The sequence below is a fragment of the Orcinus orca genome, chromosome 2 (genome assembly GCF_937001465.1).
Source record: "Orcinus orca chromosome 2, mOrcOrc1.1, whole genome shotgun sequence".
Lineage (NCBI taxonomy): Eukaryota > Metazoa > Chordata > Mammalia > Artiodactyla > Delphinidae > Orcinus > Orcinus orca.
The window spans coordinates 141,917,684-141,938,872 of NC_064560.1; the positions used below are offsets into that span (position 1 = coordinate 141,917,684).

The following is a 21,189-nucleotide window of genomic DNA, read 5'->3' on the forward strand; positions in this document are numbered from 1 at the left end:
GTTTTCCCAGCACCGTTTATTGAAGATACTGTCTTTTCTCCATTGTATATTCTCACCTCCTTTGTTCTAGATTAATTGACCATAAGTGCATGGGTCTATTTCTAGGCTCTCTATCCTGTTCCACTGATCCATGTGTCTTGACTGTAGCTTTGTAGTATAGTCTGAAGTCAGGGAACTTGATTCCTCCAGCTCTTCTTTTTTAAGATTGTTTTGGCTTCTAATGTAAATCTTAAAGCTTAGATTTAAGTAATGTGAAAATAATACCTCAAAAGTATAATCAAATATGAAATTATTATAGGAAATTTTCATTTTATTCACATGTATTTATTTCAAATGCAGTGTAAAACAATATTTAAAATAAACCAATTTAGGCACATATAAATTTGGTGTAATTAATTGTCAAATAAGCCTTTTTTTCCCCTAATGCCCTTCAACATAACTGTAGATCACTATTTGAGTCCTGTATTTACAACAGTTCTATTGTATTCGGACTCCTGAGTTGATTGTTCATTTTTAAGTTTAATGTCCACAGGTGGCATGAGTAAATTGCAGATATGTGTTTGCTTACTTGGGACTTTCATCTTTTAAACAATGCCAAGTAAGTGACAGCATCAAAGCCATGTGTTAAATTCATAACTCAAAGAGCAAAGATAGACATTGAATAATTCAGTTAGGACTATTCATTTTTTCTTTTTATTTTATATATATATATATATATATTTTTAATTTTTATTTTTATTTATTTATTTTTTGCGGAACACGGACCTCTCACTGTTGTGGCCTCTCCTGTTGCGGAGCACAGGCTCCAGACGCACAGGCTCAGTGGCCATGGCTTATGGGCCCAGCTGCTCTGCAGCATGTGGGATCTTCCCGGACCGGGACACGAACCAGTGTCCCCTGCATCGGCAGGCGGACTCTCAACCACTGCGCCACCAGGGAAGCCCAGGACTATTCTTTAATACTGTTTTTCAGGGCTGCACTGATACTTTTCTATGCTTGTCTTAAAAAGTAACTGAGGAATAAATCCCACAATTTACTTGAATACTATAGCTCAGGCTAGGACTACTTAGAACTTTTTTTTTTTAATCCTGTTTGATTAGTTCATTGAATCAGGTGATCAGTTTAAACTATGTTTGAAAATTGCATTGTCTTAAATTGATGGCTATTTGACATGGTATGCACATGTATGCATATGATGACATGGTATGCATATGATGCAACATTACAAACGTGTAAAATTATGACATATATGTTTCAAATTAATTTTTTTTCTTTATTTTGGGGAAGGGTAATCCTTTTTATTTTTTATTATTTTTTATAAATTTTAAAATAAATTTTTTTAAAATTTATTTTTGGCTGCATTGGGTCTTTGTTGCTGCACACGGGCTTTCTCTAGTTGTGGCAAGCAGAGTCTACTCTTCGTTGCAATGTGCAGGCTTCTCTTGCTGTGGAGCATGAGCTCTAGGCCCGCAGGCCCAGTAGTTGTGGCTCGCAGGCTCTAGAGCACAGGCTTAGTAGTTGTGGCACACGGTCTTAGTTGCTCTGCGGCATGTGTGATCTTCCTGGACCAGGGCTTGAACCTGTGTCCCCCGCATTGGCAGGCGGATTCTTAACCACTGCGCCACCAGGGAAGCCTGGTAATCCTTTTTAAATGAAGGTTCTCGAGATGTACATATATATCTTCATATATACAGGGCCATGAGTCAAAGGATGCAGATGCCCTCCAGAAGGTAGAAAAGGCAATGAAATGGGTTCTCCTCTAGAGCCTCCAGAAGGAACACACAGCCCTGCCAAAACCTTGGTTGTAGGATTTCTGATTTCCAGAACTCTAAGAGAATATATTTGTATCCTTTAAGCCACTAAGTGTGTGGTAATTTATTACATCAGAAGTAGCAACTAATAGAGGCTACAAATTTATGTTTTAATGAATTCTTTCCATAATGAAGTATCACAATGCCCACAAGATTCAAAGAATGACCTGCCTAGAAAAAAAATAGGAAGCCCACAACAAAGCAAGCATGTAAAAAAAAAAATCCCAAACATTTCTCCTTATTTATTTACAGATATGGTCTCTAAAATAGAGTTATCTATGAGAGTTCACGAAGAAGTACATTTCAAAACTCTATCTTCTGAAAATAATGATGAAAAATCAGAAACATCACTAGACGCTGAAAGACCTACTCAAGTGGAAATAGACACATTTGTGGAAAATACCCTGTCAAACAGTCAGATCTTTTCAACTGATTACTCTTTGTCTTCTCAAAATTATGTTGCTCTAAAAGGTAAGAAACAAGCTATTTGTTCTCCAATGCAGCAAGTACGGAAAAAATTAGATTCAAAATTACATCGCATCAAGTGTTAACATATTTTTATTTATAAATTGACAGAAGATGCTTCTGAGTGTCAGATTCTGAAATATTTATTTCAAATTGATGTTTATGATTTCCTGAATTCTGCGTTTTCACCAATTGTAGTTCTTACAGAAAGGGTAAGTTGACGTTTTAGATCTTTTTCAATAATTTTACCTATTTTACTAAGTATAGGAACAGCTGAAAATTATGTTTGAGTGAATCCTTCCTATGTGAGTGTTACATAATATTTCTCTTTACATAAGATTTTACATGTAAGCTTTCTCCTTACATGAATGTTTTGTTGCATGGATGTTGTTAAGGATTTTTTCTAAAACTTTCCTTAAGCTTTGTTGATCTTGAGCATTTGGGTTTTTTCCTTCCCCTTTTTTTCAGATCAGGGGAAATTACACTAAGAGTTAACTCAGAAATAATATGAACTGAAAATTAATCTTAAGCAAATTATTAGTATTTGAATGACAGCTGTGACCTCAGAATGGTGTAATGTGAGAATCTTGCAAAAGCAACTAGTACCTCAAAATTTAACCAACTCATAACTGAAATTCTAAAATCTGTCCACTTTTTCATTTATTGTAAATCCTATTAAATTCTATCTCATTTATTGTAAATTAAATATTGCAAAAGGACCTAGCTGTAGTACTTGGCACATGAGGCCTTTTACAAATGTTTGTTCCTTTTCTCATCTACTGCTACCAAATAAATAATTGAGGAAGCACTTTTGTCTTCTCATTTACATTTTAAGATGAAATTTAACAGTGGTTGCCTTCAAGGAGTTCCGTCTAGTTGGAGGACACCAGAAAAAAAAAATTAAATAATTATAATATGGTGCTGTAATAGCCACAGGATGCTACTGATATACAGGAGGAGCTGCCTAGTAGACTGATTGGAAGTGGTAGGTAGAGAGGGTGGGGAGGAGGAGCCTGGGAAAATGTCCCAGAAGAGATCTTACTTGAGCTGATATTGAAGAAAGAGTAGGAGTTAGCCAGGCAAGAAAGGATAAACATTCTAGGCTGAGGAGAGAGCATTTTTAAAAGTACAGAAGTGGGAGAGAGCTTGGCATTTTTGGAGATCTATAAGCAATTCAGTCTGATTGAATACAGAGTAGGACTGAAGTTGTATACTGGGATTATGTAAAAAATAGCTTTGCATGTTATGATAGGAAGTTGAACTCTATCTTTTAAATGATGGGGCACTATTGAGGAATTTAAGTAGGGAGTGAACTGAAAAAGTTTCATTTTAAGGTCTATCTGTCAACATTGTCAAATAAGAATTGAACCGGATAAAGACCAGAGAAAGGGAGGCCAATCAAGAAGTTATCACTTTAGTTCAGGAAATAAATGTTGAAGGTCTAAAACAGGGTTTATAAACTCAAATGAAATGAGTGCAGCACAGGTAAAGGTGAGAGCTGTAACCAACTGGAGAGTGTATGCTTTCTCTGAAACATGTAGCTGCTACTTACCTTCAGCCTAGTTTTTGCCAGATCTTCTGATATTTCAAGAAAAGTTGGAAATCTGGGTTCTTCTGTGTGAAATCTCCCAATTTTTAATGCTGGCAAATATTTAGATTAGAAAAAATATCATGCAGTTCAGACAAAGCATTCTGTGGGTTGGGTCTGGCCCACTAGCCACATTTTTTAACCTTTGGCCTAATATCTGATAGTGGTTGTTAAAATGATTGGAAGGACAAACTAGGTAGATTTTTGTAGATAGAATTCATTGGATTTAATGATTGATCGAATGTAGCAAGGAGAAGAAAATGGAAAAGTGAGGATAATTTACCAGATTTTTAGTTATGGTGACCAGGTGCCACTGACTGTAAGAGTATTTGTGAAAACTAGGCTTAATGACACATATTGTGTTGCTTTCAGAGGCTTCCTCCTTACTTTATTTCTTTGCTGGTTTCTAGAGAGTTGACATTACTTGGTAACTAAGTTCAGAGAAGTGATTAATTTACTCTGTATGATTTGGTGTTGAAGATGTTGATTAAAAACATTACTTAAAAATCTGTTCTAGCATAGGAGAAAAGGAAAACTAATAATAATGATGTAATTTATAAAAATAGTCATAATAAAACTTTCAACTACCCATTTAATTAATTCTACTTATTAGTATGTCCAACTGACATAGCCCTCACTAGTCATCCCCCTCTCCCATAAATTATACCAGTGAAGTTACTAAATTAAAAAATAATTTATTAGTACACCATATTCACCTTTCATATAAAGTGCTTACTTAATACAGGCTATGCTAAGTAAGCTTACTTTTGTGGACTCATTAAATATCATCAAATACATTTTACTTGAACCATTTTGGTTGAAATTCTTCAGACGTGAAAATATTGAATTTAAATTTGTTAATTATCTTGTGACCTTGGAGAGTCACTTTTTCTCTGGGGAAGTCTCGGTTTAAAACTGTAATACCAGTAGCAGAGACTAGATGACAGACTGGTCACTGGCTGGCTTGAGCATTGTTTAAAAATTATGAACCAGCTGACTACATTTCAAAGGTTAGTTCATACAAAAATCTGGATTTCTGCATTCTCTTGAAAAAGTAGAAGACTGTAATACATAGTCTTCCATTCTTCTGTGGCAACAAGAAGCTCAAGCTGAATAGCGCTTGCATTGAATAGACATGCAGTTTTCATTTCCCTACACTTATTTCAGCTGTTTGGCCTCTATACGGCTTTAAGTTCATAATGTTTGGGCTAAATGCTCTGAAGAGTTTCTGCCAGGTCAGGAATTCTAAGTCTTAGTGGGTCTATTAAGCATCCATAATAGCTGCAGTAAATGGAAAATTTGAGCAATTTTCCAGTTAAATTTAGGCAAAAGTGTTTCCTTTTCTTCTTGCCTAAATGCTTCAGGTAATTGTTTCTATTCGCTGATAATTTTAGTTAGATTTTGTATACAAAATACTTTTTTTGAATTGTTTAAGTAATAGGAATCAACACCACTTTTTAATCTACTTTATTTTATAATTGAGGAGGCTCTTTTGGTTCTAACCTTTATATATTCTTAACTAGAATAAAAAATATATATAAATATATTCATTTATACGTGGAATAAACAATGGAAATTACCCAGCTCTTGTTCAACAGGTAGCTCCTGATTTAGTATGTTCTGAGAACAGCTCTTACATCACTAGTGCAGAGAATGAAGATGTGGCTCAGCATGTTTGACTTTCTTTTGAAGGACTAGATTGTACAGCCTGTGACACTGACTGTTTAATTAAATGTTTGACTTTCTTTTGAAGGACTAGATTGTACAGCCTGTGACACTGACTGTTTAATTAAATGGGAGTAACTAGTGTTTACAGTTTAGCAACAGGGCCCTTCATAAGGGAAATCAGTTTCTAGGTTGTGGACAAGGTTTACTGGTTAGCATGTTTCTAATGTTCTTGTATGCTTTCTAGCAGCTGTCACAAACACTAACAGCATTTGTTCTCCATTTCCTTTAAAGTAAGCTTATATAAAATGGCAAAATCCCATATCTACTTAAGGAGGACAAACTTTGATATCTTTCACATGGTAAAAATCATGTACTCTATATGAATATAGAATAAAACATTCAATTTTATTTTTATCAGTTACCTAATTTAGTATTTCTCTTTTCAATTGTAGATTTTAAGAGGGTAGTACTATGCATGACATTTAAGGAAGAATTAATCAGGAGTTATGTCCATGAAATTAGATTATGGGTTGGTAGTCACAACTCCACCTAATAGCACCCCTTTGCCACACAAGTGTCAAAGCAGGATCACAGTGTGGAAACACAAGAGTGCAGGATGATGTATTAGAATCTGAAATCTTTCTCAAGGATATGAGGAGCTTAGTAGAACTTTATTTACATATTAGAATATATTAACATGAACCTTTTAAAAAATGGGATTGAAACATCTAGAGGAAGAGGTAAGTTTCTATATGACTATTAAGTGTGCAGAAAAGAAATTAGGTTTGAACCTGGCATTGAGTTTAAGTTTTACTGTTTTTGATATGGGAAACTTGTAGATTTTTCTTTTAAATTTCATTTATCCTTTTGTTCCTGCTCTGTTTTTAATATTTGGAATGGTAATTATTGAAAAACTAGAAAAGGACACAGACTGTCTCAGGGAGGGCAAAGGGATTTTTAAAAAAAATGTTTTACATTGTAAAACATTGTAAAATAGATCCTGAAAGCTAACGATTCTGGAGTTCCCTGAAAATGTTCAGACTAACTGAAGAATTTTCATTCAGTAATACAGTGTTTTAATTGAGGCACATGTTGTTGTTCTAAGATCCTTTGAAATTCTAAATTTTGGTTATGCTTCTGTTTAGATTTTTTAAATTAATTAATTAATTAGTTTATTTATTTTTGGCTGCATTGGGTCTTCGTAGCTGCACACGGGCTTTCTCTAGTTCGACAGAGTGGGGGCCACTCTTCGTTGCAGTGCGCGGGCTTCTCATTGCAGTGGCTTCTCTTGTCGCGGAGCATGGGCTCTAGAGCACAGGCTCAGTAGTTGTGGCTCGTGGGCTCCAGAGCACAGGCTCAGTAGTTGTGATGAACGGGCTTGGTTGCTCTGCGGCATGTGGGATCCTCCCGGTCAGGGCTTGAACCCATGTCCCCTACACTGGCAGGCGGATTCTTTTTTTTTTTTTTTGCGGTACGCGGGCCTCTCACTGCTGTGGCCTTTCCCGTTGCGGGGCACAGGCTCCGGACGCGCAGGCTCAGCGGCCATGGCTCACGGGTGCAGCCGCTCCGCGGCATGTGGGATCCTCCCAGACCGGGGCACGAACCCGCGTCCCCTGCATCGGCAGGTGGACTCTCAACCACTGCACCACCAGGGAAGCCCCTTATCTTCTGATTTTAGTAAGCTATTCACATAGTTTAGTTTCAGCACACACTGTCCAACACATATGAAGGTTGTGTAATACCTTAAAAATGGAGAATCATCAAGCAATTTCTGCTACTCTTTGCTACTTGTGAAAGTTCCTGAAACTCCTTAAGCTGATGTGGCAAATGAGAGAGAGCACTTTGAGTTCCAAAAAACTAGCCTGCATTTTGGTCCTGAAAATCACTTGCCGTGAACTTGGGCCATTTCTGGATTCTTTTTGGCACAATAGTTCTGTTGCTGCTAGAGCTTAACATTAGGGAAGTTTCCTAAGGAACTAAGATTCTGTTCAATTATTGAGTTCTCTCGGGTGATTTGTTTAGGAAGAAGTATCTGTGGCTTTTTGAGTTGCTTCATTAAGGACTTCAATTAGAAGACTCAGAGATGGGTGATCCTTTACACCTGTGTTAGCTAAAACCCATCCCCAAGAACAGATCCAGCCCTGGGTATTTTATTCAACAGACCTAAATATAGGGTCCTAAATTTAGAGGGCAAGATGCTACTTTTAGCTTCCCTTCCTCAGAGGAGAACAGCACGCGCCCAGCTAAGGTCCATACGGGTTTGATTTAGCATTTGGGTAACTAGGAGCTCATGGAGTTTAAAGAGTTTTGCCCAGCAAGTGCCCAGGTAACTCAGGTAAAAGTGAGTAAAGCCCTCGAACCCTTCGCTGGGCAGAGGAGGCCCGATCGATGTTCTCTTGCGTGGCAGAGGTTAAACTTTGCCCAGACCACAGCTGACCCGAGACGCCTTCCTGTCCAAAGTCCGGACACGGTTGGCAGGAGGCGCGGGCCCTGCAAACCATTTTCTGACAGGAATGAAGACGGCGGTCGGTTTCCCTGGGCCGGCGGGCTCCCCCAGGGTACGACGCCGTCAGGGCTTCCGTGGGGTGCGGACAGCAGGCTCTAGCGGGGCTGCGAGAGGAAAGCGATGGGGGCTGGAGCTGGGCCAGGCGCCAGCACCCGGGCCGAGGGGGCGCGTCGCGCTCACCCCGCCGGGTTACGCCGAGGGGCTTCCGGGAGAAGCCTCGCCGCCGGCACCCGAGGTGGGGACTCCTGAGACCTAGTCCTGACGTTCGGGGCGGTGCGGCCCACACCACAGAGCAGGCCCGGAGGTCGAATCCCATTCTCTCAGCCCCAAGCCTCTCGATTTCCAAGGCTGGGTAGTTCCGCCAGGTAGAGCCCCGGCCCCTTTAAGAGAGAACGACCGGGACACGTCTACTAACCTCGCGCGAAGTAGGAGGGGAAATTAACGGAGTCCCCGCGACCCCGCCTCCGTGCGGAGGTCTGGCCGAAACCAAACCGAGGGGTAGGGCGGCGAGGAGAGTGCCGGTCGCAGGCTCGTGCGGGCGGGCTTGGACCTTCGGATCTTCAGGACGCAAAGCGTAACCTAGGGGCCGAAGCTCCCCGGCTGGGCAGCGTGGACACTTGAGGCCCGTAGGCGCCTTTCATCTCTGGCACCTCCCCGCAGCCGGCTTCGCAGTGGTCTGCTCCGGTTGCCGGGTGCGGGTTTGGGTTCCGGACCGAACGCTGCGTGTCCGGTGCCGCTGGTGGTGGCTCGGCCAGGCCCTGGTTACGGTGCCGGCTGCCAGGGCAGGCTTGACACCATGGAGGGCCCCGGGACTGTCTCTCAGCCGCACTTGGGGCTGGTCCTGGGAAAGCTTCGCCGGGTGAGTCCAGGCGCGATCCGGGTCACTTGGCTCAGGGGTCGCGGGAGACGCCCGGGGAAGGTAGCAGCCGACTTTGGCTTTGGGGTCTCAGCGGCGGTGGTCGGAGGTCCTGAAGCCAGTTCTCACCTGTCGCCGGGCTACGGCCTGTGTCCGAGACAGTAGCCAGGTTCCTAGGATGCCTGGGCGGTTTTTTTGTGTGGTGTAAGGGGACCTGGAGATCAGGAAGGTGAACAGAGCATATTAGCTTAGCAGGACTTTGCAAAGAAGGGTGTGTTTCCCGATTCCTAAAATGAATTAGCCTTTCGGTCGTGTTATTTATTTTGAACAGAGGTCAATAACACGTGGTTTCCCCGACAGTGAGAAACTTGAGGACAGATCCTCTGAAATGAGTTCCTTGTAGTACTGAAACTTCAGGTTGCTTGAAAAGACACCTAAGCCTGGGTAGGGAATCGGTATTCTAATTCTGCGTTTTCTTTTAATAAAGAATGCTTTTTTGAGATGCTTTACCGTAAGTGAGATTGTTCTTCGTTTCTTTCTATGTCTTGTTAATGTGAGAGGTCATGTTAATGTAAAATCTGGAGATACTGAGCTCCCAGTGTTCACAATTTCCTTTTTTTTTTTTTTTAGGTTCAGTTTATAATCAGGTTGCAGGGGTTTTTCTCACTAAGTATTTACAGGTGTCTTTGTTGACATGTTTAGGGGCATTTATGTCGCCGTATTTTAAAAAAACTATTTGCATTAAAAATGTCAAAAGCCCGTTTAAACATTGGGGCAGTTATGATGATCGGTTTCCTGTGTACAGCAGACTGGGAGCAGTATTACTAGAGTGTAAAGTGGGCTCAGGGAGTGATGTGCAGTGATGCTTGTTGGAGACGTAAGTTTGTTCCAAGTGATGTAGGTGCTGGAGAGCCCTTGAAGTATTGCAGTGGTTAGACTTTTGGTTTAAATAGATCTTCCTGATAGTAGTATGTAGGTTAGGTGTAAGGACAACAAAACTAGAAGCAGGGTGTAAGGGAGAGGTGACAGAGTCGTCAAGTAGGGGTAGAGAAGAGGGTACTGAATTGGAAATATTTAGTAGCTAAGAACTATAGTGGGTAGGAATTTAATGATTGTATGCAAAGGATCAGAGAGAGAAAAGGAATCTAGAATGACTCCCAGTTTCTGGTTATGGCAACTTACTCATTCAAAGAGATAGAATATATAGAAAGATAAGGATTTGTGGGATGAGAGAGAATTTCAGATTGCACATATTTCCCTTTCTTCACGAAGAACAACTCTGTGAACAATATCTTCATCTGGATGATTTTTTTGGCTAAATGCACTATGCTCACAACACTGGCCTGGGGCCTAGGATAGCACAACACTGCTGTTTTAAATTTTTTTTTTTAAGCTAAAAAATAATTTTTTATTGAGGTATAATCATATAACATAAAATTTACCCTTTTATAGTATGGAATTCAGTGATTATTTTTTATGTTCATTATATTGTACAGCTATCACCACAATTTTGGAATATTTTTATCACCCTAAAAAGAAACCCTGTCCTTATTAGTACATTTCCAATTCTCACCTCACTCCATCCCTTGGCCACCACTAATCTACTTTCTGTCTCTATGAATTTGTCTATTCTGGACATTTCATGTAAATGGATCATATGATATGTGGCCTTTTGTGTCTGGCTTCATCTACTTAGCACACTTTCAAGAGTCTTTCGTGTTGTACCATGTAACAGTACTTCATTCCTTTTTATGGCTGAAAAATATTTCATTGTCTAGATATACTATATTTTGAATATTCATTCATAGTTTAATGGATATTTGGGTTGTTTGTACTTTTTTTTTTTTTTTTTGCGGTACGCGGGCCTCTCCCTGTTGCGGCCTCTCCCGTTGTGGAGCACAGGCTCCGGACGCGCAGGCTCAGCGGCCATGGCTTACGGGCCCAGCCGCTCCGTGGCATGTGGGATCTTCCCGGACCGGGGCATGAACCCGCGTCCCCTGCATCGGCAGGCAGACTCTCAACCACTGCGCCACCAGGGAAGCCCTTGTTTGTACTTTTTGACTACTATGACGAATGCTGCTATGGACATTCATGTACAAATTTTTTTAATGAATATTTTAAGTTCTCTTGGGTATATACCTAGGAGTGGAATTACTGGATCATATTTACTGTATGTTTAACTTTTGGAAGAACTGCCAAATTGTTTTCCACAGATGCTGTACCATTTTACACCCCCACCAGCAGTTTATGAGGGTCGAATTTCCCACATCCTCTCCGATACTTTTTTTTTCTAAATAGTCACTCTAATGATGAGTGTAAAGTGGTATATCTCATTGTGGTTTTGATTTGCAGTCCCCTGATGACTAATGATGTTGGGCAACCTCACATGTGCTTATTGGCCGTTTGTGTTGTCTTCTTTGGAGAAATATCTCTTCAGTTCTTTTACCATTTAAAAAATTGGATTATTTGTCTTTTTACTGTTGAAGTCATAAGAATTCTTTATACATTAACGAAATTAGACCCTTATAAGGTATATGATTTGCAAATATTTTCTCCTGTGGATTGTCTTTTTACTTTCTTGATGGTGACCTTTGAAGCACCAGGGTTTTTAATTTTGATGAAATCTAGTTTATCCTTTTTTTCCCTTTGGTTGCATATGCTTTTGGTGTTATATCTACGAAACCAGTATTTAAAATAAGGTCACAAATATTTACATCTGTGCTTCCTTCTAAGAGTTTTAGCTCTTACATTAAGGTCTGTGATCCATTTAAAATTAATTTTTATATATGGTATAAAGTATGGGTACAGATTCATTTGTTAGTGGGTGGATATTCACTTGTCCCAATACCATTTGTTGAAAAGACTCCTCTTTCCTCATTAATTTTTTATTGGTACTGCTGTTAAAAATCAATTGACCATAATTTTTTTTAATTGATATAGTTCATTTACAATGTTATATTAGTTTCAGGTGTACAACATAGTGATTCAGAACTTCTATAGATTATTCTCCATTTAGAGTTATTATAAAATATTGGCAATATTCCCTGTGCTGTACAATATATCCTTGTAGCTTATTTACTTTATGCATAGTAGTTTGTACATCTTAACCCCCTCCCTTTTTCCTGCACCTCCCCCCTCCCCACTGGTAACTACTAGTTTGTTCATTATATCTGTGAGTCAGTTTCTGTTTTGTTGTATTCACTTGTTTTATGTTTTTAGATTCCACACACAGTGATAACATACAGTGTCTTTCTCTGTCTCAGTCATTTCACTAAGCATAATATCCTCCAGGTTCCTGTGTTGTTGCAAATGGAAAAATTTTATTCTTTTTTATGACTGAGTAACATTCCATTGTATCTATATCTGTATCTAATACATCTTCTTTATCCATTCATCTGTTGATGGACACTTAGGTTGCTTCCATATATTGGCAATTGTAAATAATGCTGCAATGAACATTGTGGTGCGTGTATCTTTTCAAATTAATCTTTGTATTCTTTGGATGTATGCCCAGGAGTGGAATTGCTGGATCATATGGTAACTCTATTTTTAGTTTTTTGAGAAACCTCCATAATGTTTTCCACAGTGGCTGCACCAGTTTACATTCCCACCAACAGTGTCCGAGGGTTCCCTTTTCTCCACATCCTTGCCAGCATTTGTGGTCTTTTTGGTAATAACCTTTCTGACAGGTATGAGGTGATATCTCATTGTGGTTTTGATGTGCATTTCTTGGATGATTAGTGATGTTGAGCATCTTTTTATGTGCCTGTTGGCCATCTGTTTGTCTTCTTTGGAAAAATGTCTTTTCAGGTCTTTCACTCATTTTTAAATTGGGTTGTGTGTGTTTTTGACATAGAATTGTATGAACTGTTTATATATTTTGGATATTAACCCTTTATTGGTCAGGTCATTTGCAAATATTTTCTCGCATTCATTAGGTTGTCTTTTCATTTTGTAGATGGTTTCACTTGCTGTGCAAAGGCTTTTAAGTTTAATTAGGCCTTATTTGTTTACTTTTACTTTTGTTTCCTTTGCCTTAGGTAACAGATCCAAAAAATATTGCTATAATTTTTGTCAAAAAGTGTTCTGCCTATGTTTTCTTCCAGGAGTTGTTGTTGTTTTTTTCTTTTTTTAAATTTATTTATTTATTTATTTTTTGACTGTGTTGGGTCCTCGTTGCTGCATTTAGGCTTTCTCTAGTTGCAGTGAGTGGGGGCTACTCTTCATTGTGGTGCACGGGCTTATCATTGCAGTGGCTTCTCTTGTTGTGGAGCATGGGCTCTAGGCACATGGGCTTCAGTAGTTGTGGCACGCGGGCTCAGTAGTTGTGGCTCGCGGGCTCTAGAGCAGGCTCAGTAGTTGTGGCGCACGGGCATAGTTGCTCCACGGCATGTGGGATCTTCCTGGACCAGGGCTTGAACCCATGTCCCCTGCATTGGCAGGTGGATTCTTAACCACTGAGCCACCAGGGAAGCCCCCTTCCAGGAGTTTTTATGGTTTCTGATCTTACATTTAGGTCTTTAATCCACTTTGAGTTTATTTTTGTATATGGTGTGAGAAAATATTCTAATTTCATTCTTTTACATGTAGCTGTCCAGTTTTCCCAGCACCACGTATTGAAGAGACTGTCTTTTCCCAGTTGTATATTCTTGCCTCCTTTGTCATAGATTAATTGACCATAAGTGTGTGGATTTATTTCTGGGATCTCTGTTCTGTTCCATTGATGTATGTATCTGTTTTTGTGCCAGTACCATGCTGGCTTGATTATTATAGCTTTGTAGTATAGTCTGAGGTTAGGGAGCGTGATTCTTCTGGCTCTGTTCATCTTTCTCAAGATTGTTTTGGCTATACGGGTTTTTTTATGTTTCCATACAAATTTTAAAATTATTTGTTCTAGTTCTGTGAAAAATGCCCTTGGTAATTTGATAGAGATTGCATTGAATCTGTAGATTGCCTTGGGCAGTATAGCTATTTTAACAATATTAATTCTTCCAGTCCATGACCATGGTATAACTTTCCATCATAATTGACGGTAAGTCTAAAAGTTTATTTCTGGATACTCATTTCTACTCCATTGGTCTATATGTCTTTCCTTAGGCTATTACCAAGCTGTCTTTATTATTGTAACCTTGTAGTAAGTTTTGAAATAGGGAAGTATGAATACTCCAACATTGTTCTTCATTTTCAATATTGTTTTGGCTAATATGTGTGTAGATAGATAGATAGACAGCCATATGTATGTATGTTTGTATGTATCTATGACTATATATCTCTGTAAAAGGAAATGCTATCCCTTGCATTTCCATAAGAATTTTAGGAGCTGCTTGTCTGTTTTTACGAAAGAGGCATTTGGAATTTTGATGGGGATTACATTGACTCTGTACATAAATTTGGAGAGTATGCCATCTTGACAATATTAAGTCTTCCAATTTATGAACATGGGATGTGTTTCCATTTATTTAGATCTTATTTACTTTCTTTCAACAGTGTTTTGTAGTTTTCAGAGTATAAGATTTCCACTTAACTTTGTTAAATTTATTCCTAAGTATTTTATTCTTTTTTTTTCTATTGTAAATGGAAATGTTTTCTTAATTTCATTTTCAGGTGGCTCATTGCTGTTGTATAGAAATATGACTGATTTTTCTCTTTTGATTTTGTATCCTACAGCTTTCCTGAACTTGTTTGTTAGCTCTAATTGTGTGTGTGTGTGTGTGTGTGTGTGTGTGTATGGTTTAGGATTTTTTTTTTTATGTGTAAGATTATATCATCTTCAAATGGAGATAGTTTTACCTTTTTTCCCCCCAGTCTGGGTGCCTTTTATTTTTTTCTTGCCTAATTGCCTGGTTAGAATCTCTAGTACAATGTTGAATCAATGTGGAGAGAGTGAACATCCCTGTCTTGTTACTGGTCTTAAGGTGAAAGCTTTCAGCCTTTCATTGTTAAGTATGTGAGCTGTGAGTTTTTCATAGATGCCCCTTATAAGGTTGAGGAAGTTCCCTTCAGTCCTAGTTTGTTGAGTGCTTTGATCCTGAAAAGGTGTTGGATTTTCTTAAATCTCTTTTCTTTGTCTGTTGAGTGATCATGGGTTTTTTCCTTCTTTATTCTTTTAATATTGTGTTTATTGGTTTAGTTTTGTATGTTGAACCAACCTTGTATTCTTGGAATAAATTCCACTATCATGATATATAATTGTTTCTACATGCTGCTGGATTTGCTTTGCTAGTATTTTGTTGAGGATTTTGCATCTATATTTATAACAAATATTGATGTGTGGTTTTCTTTTCTTGTGATGTATTTGTCTGACTATCATATCAGGGTAATACTGGCCTCATAGAATGAATGAGTTAGGAAGAGTTCCTCCTCTTTTATTTTCTGGAAGAGTTTGAGAATGATTGGTGTTAATTCTTCAGTAAACTTTTGGTATAATTCACTACTGAATCCAACTGGCCCTGGGTTATTCTTTTTGGTATCCACAGGGAATTGGTTCCAGGACCCCCATGAATACCAAAATCGGAGGATGCTCAAGTCCCTTTCATAAAATGGCATAGTATTTGTAAACAACCTATGCACATCCTTCCTCCTGTATATTTTAAATAATCTCTAGATTCCTTATAATACTGAATAAAATGTAAATGCTATGTAAGTAGTTGCCAATGTGTGGCAAATTTAAGTTTTCCTTTTTGGAACTTTCTGGAAATGAAAAAAATTTTTTTTTTTTTTATCTACAGTTAGTTGAATCTGTGGCTGTAGAACCCATGGATATGAAGGGACAACTGTACTAACTCAGTCTGTTTATTTGTTTTAGGTCTAATCAGATTTTCTATTTCTTCTTGAGTTAGGTTTAGTAGTTTATGTGTTTTTAGTAATTTGTCATTTTCACCTAGGTTATGTAATTTGTTGACATACTATTGTTCTCAAGATCTTTTTCATTTCTGTAAGATTGCTAGTAATACTTTACTTACTGGTTTTAGTAATTTGAGTCTTCTCTTTTTCTTGGTTAATCTAGCTACAGATTTGTCAATTTTGTTGCTAGATTTTGTTGATTTTCTTCCCCCCCCAAAACCAATGTTTGTTTGTTTTTATCTTTATTGGAGTATTTTTGCTTTACAGTGTTGTGTAAGTTTCTGCTGTACAACAAAGTGAATCAGCTATATGTATACATATATCCCCATATCCCCTCCCTCTTGAGCCTTTGTAAGAGTTTGAGAAGGATGGGTGTTAGCTCTTCTCTAAATGTTTGATAGAATGCACCTGTGAAGCCATCTGGTCCTGAACGTTTGTTTGTTGGAAGACTTTTAATCACAGTTTCAATTTCATTACTTGTGATTGGTCTCTTCATATTTTCTATTACTTCCTGCTTCAGTCTTGGAAGGTTATACCTTTCTAAGAATTTGTCCATTTCTTCTAGGTTGTCCATTTTATTGGCATAGAGTTGCTTGTAGTAGTCTCTTAGGATGCTTTGTATTTCTGCAGTGTCTGTTGTAACTTCTCCTTTTTCATTTCTAATTTTATTGATTTGAGTCCTCTCCCTGTTTTTCTTGATGAGTCTGGCTAATGGTTTATCAATTTTGTTTATCTTCTCACAGAACCAGCTTTTAGTTTTATTGATCTTTGCTATTGTTTTGTTTCTATTTCATTTATTTGTGCTCTGATCTTCATGATTTCTTTCCTTCTGCTAACTTTGGGGTTTTTTTGTTCTTCTTTCTCTAATTGCTTTAGGTGTAAGGTTAGGTTGTTTATTTGAGATGTTCCTTGTTTCTTAAGGTAGGATTTTATTGCTATAAACTTCCCTCTTAGAACTGCTTTTGCTGGTTTTGGGTCATCGTGTTTTCATTGTCATTTGTCTCTAGGTATTTTTTGATTTCCTCTTTGATTTCTTCACTGATCTCTTGGTTATTTAGTAACGTATTGTTTAGCCTACATATGTTTGTGTTTTTTCGTTTTTTCCCCTGTAATTGATTCCTAATCTCATAGCGTTGTGGTTGGAAAAGGTGCTTGATATGATTTCAGTTTTCTTAAATTTACTGAGGCTTGATTTGTGACCCATGATGTGATCTATCCTGGAGAATGTTCAGTGCGTACTTGAGAAGAAAGTGTAATCTGCTGTTATTGGATGGAATGTCCTATAAATATCAATTAAATCTATCTGGTCTATTGTGTCATTTTTTTTTTTTTTTTTTTTGCGATACACGGGCCTCTCACTGTTGTGGCCTCTCCCGTTGCGGAGCACAGGCTCCGGATGCACAGACTCAGCGGCCATGGCTCACGGGCCCAGCCGCTCCGCAGCTTGTGTGATCCTCCCAGACCGGGGCACGAACCCGTGTCCACTGCATAGGCAGGCGGACTCTCAACCACTGCGCCACCAGGGAAGGCCCTATTGTGTCATTTAAAGCTTGTGTTTCCTTCTTAATTTTCTGTTTGGATGATCTGTCCATTTGTGTAAGTGAGGTGTTAAAGTCCCTTACTATTACTGTGTCAATGTGGATTTCCTCTTTTATAGCTGCTAGAAGTTGCCTTATGTATTGAGGTTTTCCTATGTTGGGTGCATGTATATGCATATATATTTATAATTGTTATATCTTCTTCTTGGATTGATCCCTTGATCATTATGCAGTGTCCTTCCTTGTCTCTTGTAACATTCTTTATTTTAAAGTCTATTTTATGTGATATGAGTATTGCTACTCCAGCTTTCTTTTGATTTCCATTTGCATGAAATATCTTTTTCCATCCCTTCACTTTCAGTCTGTATGTGTCCCTAGGTCTGAAGTGGGTCTCTTGTAGACAGCAAATATATGGGTCTTGTTTTTGTATCCATTCAGCAAGCCTGTGTCTTTTGGTTGGGCATTTAATCCATTCACGTTTAAGGTAATTATTGATATGTATGTTCCTATTACCATTTTCTTAATTGTTCTGGGTTTGTTTTTGTAGGGCCTTTTCTTCTCACGTGTTTCCCACTTAGAGAAGTTTCTTTACCATTTGTTGTAGGGCTGGTTTGGTGGTGCTGAATTCTCTTAGCTTTTGCTTGTCTGTAAAGCTTTTGATTTGTCCACTGAATCTGAATGAGATCCTTGCCGGATCTTGAGTAATCTTGGAGTAATCTTGGTTGTAGCTTCTTCCCTTTCATCACTTTAAATATGTCATGCCACTCCCTTCTGGCTTGTAGAGTTTTTGCTGAGAAATCAGCTGTTAACCTTATGGGAGTTCCCTTATATGTTATTTGTCATTTTTCCCTTGCTGCTTTCAATAATTTTTCTTTGTCTTTAATTTTTGTTAATTTGATTACTGTGTGTCTCGGTGTGTTCCTCCTTGGGTTTATCCTGCCTGGGACTCTCTGCACTTCCTGGACTTGGGTGACTGTTTCCTTTCCCATGTTAGGGAAGTTTTCGACTATAATCTTTTCAAATATTTTCTCAGGTCCTTTTCCTCTTTCTTCTCCTTCTGGGACCCCAGAAGGAGAATGCAAATGTTGTTGCATTTAATGTTGTCCCAGCGGTCTCTTAGGCTGTCTTCATATCTTTTCATTCTTTTTTCTTCTGTTCTGCAGCAGTGAATTCCACCATTCGGTCTTCCAGGTCACTTATCTGTTCTTCTGCCTCAGTTATTCTGCTATTGATTCCTTCTAGTGTAGTTTTTATTTCAGTTATTGTATTGTTCATCTCTGTTTGTTTGTTCTTTAATTCTTCTAGGTCTTTGTTAAACATTTCCTGAATCTTCTCGATCTTTGCCTCTATTCTTTTTCCGAGGTCCTGGATCATCTTCACTCTTGTTATTTTTTTTATATATATATATATATATATATATATATATATATATATATTTATTTATTTATTTATTTATTTACATATTTATTGACGTATAATTGCTTTACAATGGTGTGCTAGTTTCTGCTTCATAACAAAGTGAATCAGTCACACACACACATATGTTCCCATATCACTTACCCCTCGCTCCCACCCTCCCTATCCCACCCCTTTAGGTGGTCACAAAACACCGAGCTGATCTCCCCGTGCTATGCAGCTGCTTCCCACTAGCTATTTTATGTTTGGTAGTGTATATATGTTCATGCCACTCTCTCACTTTGTCACAGCTTACCCTTCCCCCTCCCCATATCCTCAAGTCCATTCTCTAGTAGGTCTGAGTCTTTATTCCTGTCTTACCCCTGGGTTCATCATGACATTTTTTTCCCCTTAGATTCCATATATATGTGTTAGCATACGGCATTTGTCTTTCTCTTTCTGACTTACTTCACTTTGTATGACAGACTCTAGGTCCATCCACCTCACTACAAATACCTCAATTTCGTTTCTTTTTATGGCTGAGTAATATTCCATGTATACATGTGCCACATCTTCTTTATCCATTCATCTGATGTTGGACACTTTTGTTGTTTCCATCTCCTGGGTATTGTAAATAGAGTTGCAGTGAACATTTTGGTACATGACTCTTTCTGAATTATGGTTTTCTCAGGGTATATGCCCAGTAGTGGGATTGCTGGGTCATATGGTAGTTCAATTTGTAGTTTTTTAAGGAACCTCCATACTGTTCTCCATAGTGGTTGTACCAATTCACATTCCCACCAGGAGTGCAAGAGTGTTCCCTTTTCTCCACACCCTCTCCAGCATTTATTGTTTCTAGATTTTTTGATGATAGCCATTCTGGCTGGTGTGAGATGATATCTCATTGTAGTTTTGATTTGCATTTGTCTAATGATCAATGATGTTGAGCATTGTTTCTTGTGTTTGTTGGCAGTCTGTATATCTTCTTTGGAGAAATTTCTATTTAGGTCTTCTGCCCATTTTTGGATTGGGTTGTTTTTTGTTATTGAGTTGCATGAGCTGCTTGTAAATTTTGGAGATTAATCCTTTGTCAGTTGCTTCATTTGCAAATATTTTCTCCCACTCTGAGGGTTGTCTTTTGGTCTTGTTTATGGTTTCCTTTGCTGTGCAAAAGCTTTTAAGTTTCATTAGGTCCCATTTGTTTATTTTTGTTTTTATTTCCATTTTTCTAGGAGGTGGGTCAAAAAGGATATTGCTGTGATTTATGTCATAGAGTGTTCTGCCTATGTTTTCCTCTAAGAGTTTCATAGTTTCTGGCCTTACATTTAGGCCTTTAATGCATTTTGAGCTTATTTTTGTGTATGGTGTTAGGGAGTGTTCTAATCTCATACTTTTACATGTACCTGTCCACGTTTCCCAGCACCACTTATTGAAGAGGCTGTCCTTTCTCCACTGTACATTCCTGCCTCCTTTATCAAAGATAAGGTGACCATATGTGCGTGGGTTTATCTCTGGGCTTTCTCTCCTGTTCCATTGATCTATCTTTCTGTTTTTGTGCCAGTACCATACTGTCTTGATTACTGTAGCTTTGTAGTATAGTCTGAAGTCACGCAGCCTGATTCCTCCAGCTCCATTTTTCGTTCTCAAGATTGCTTTGGCTATTCGGGGTCTTTTGTGTTTCTGTACAAATTGTGAAATTTTTTGTTCTAGTTCTGTGAAAAATGCCAGTGGTAGTTTGATAGGGATTGCATTGAATCTGTAGATTGCTTTGGGTAGTAGAGTCATTTTCACAATGTTGTTTCTTCCAATCCAAGAACATGGTATATCTCTCCATCTATTTGTATCATCTTTAATTTCTTTCATCAGTGTCTTATAATTTTCTGCATACAGGTCTTTTGTCTCCTTAGGTAGGTTTATTCCTAGATATTTTATTCTTTTTGTTGCAGTGGTAAATGGGAGTGTTTTCTTGATTTCACGTTCAGATTTTTCATCGTTAGTGTATAGGAGTGCCAGAGATTTCTGTGCATTAATTTTGTATCGTGCTACTTTACCAAATTTATTGATTAGCTCTAGTTGTTTTCTGGTAGCATTTTTAGGATTCTCTATGTATAATATCATGTCATCTGCAAACAGTGACAGCTTTACTTTTTCTTTTCCGATTTGCATTCCTTTTATTTCCTTTTCTTCTCTGATTGCTGTGGCTAAAACTGCCAAAACTATGTTGAATAAGAGTGGTGAGAGTGGGCAATCTTGTCTTGTTCCTGATCTTAGTGGAAATGCTTTCAGTTCTTCACCGTTGAGGATGATGTTGGCTGTGGGTTTGTCATATATGGCCTTTATTATATTGAGGAAAGTTCCCTCTATGCCTACTTTCTGGAGGGTTTTTATCATAAATGGGTTTTGAATTTTTTCGAAAGCTTTCTCTGCATCTATTGAGATGATCATATGGTTTTTCTCCTTCAGTTTGTTAATATGGTGTAGCACGTTGATTGATTTGCGTATATTGAAGAATCCTTGCA

The 21,189-nt window shown here is 38.4% G+C and overlaps 1 protein-coding gene across 15 annotated transcripts in view; it reads left to right on the forward strand.

The window, feature by feature from the left end:
• MIA2 (MIA SH3 domain ER export factor 2) overlaps nt 1-21,189 on the forward strand; it is a 111,062-nt gene that overhangs the window by 14,728 nt on the left and 75,145 nt on the right. For 7 of the 15 annotated variants that reach the window (XR_004483406.2, XM_033428411.2, XM_049705928.1 and 4 more), the window contains exons 5-6: nt 2,064-2,282; nt 2,388-2,488. Coding sequence is in view for 14 of the 15 variants with exons in the window: in XM_033428411.2 (XP_033284302.1) it covers nt 2,064-2,282; nt 2,388-2,488 (320 nt within the window). In the remaining variant the exon portion in view is untranslated. Of the gene's footprint in view, nt 1-2,063; nt 2,283-2,387; nt 2,489-2,744; nt 5,594-6,135; nt 6,273-8,030; nt 8,091-8,501; nt 8,898-21,189 lie in introns of those variants that run through there. The other 8 variants (XM_033428415.2, XM_004269999.3, XM_033428418.2 and 5 more) reach the window with 5 other exon arrangements.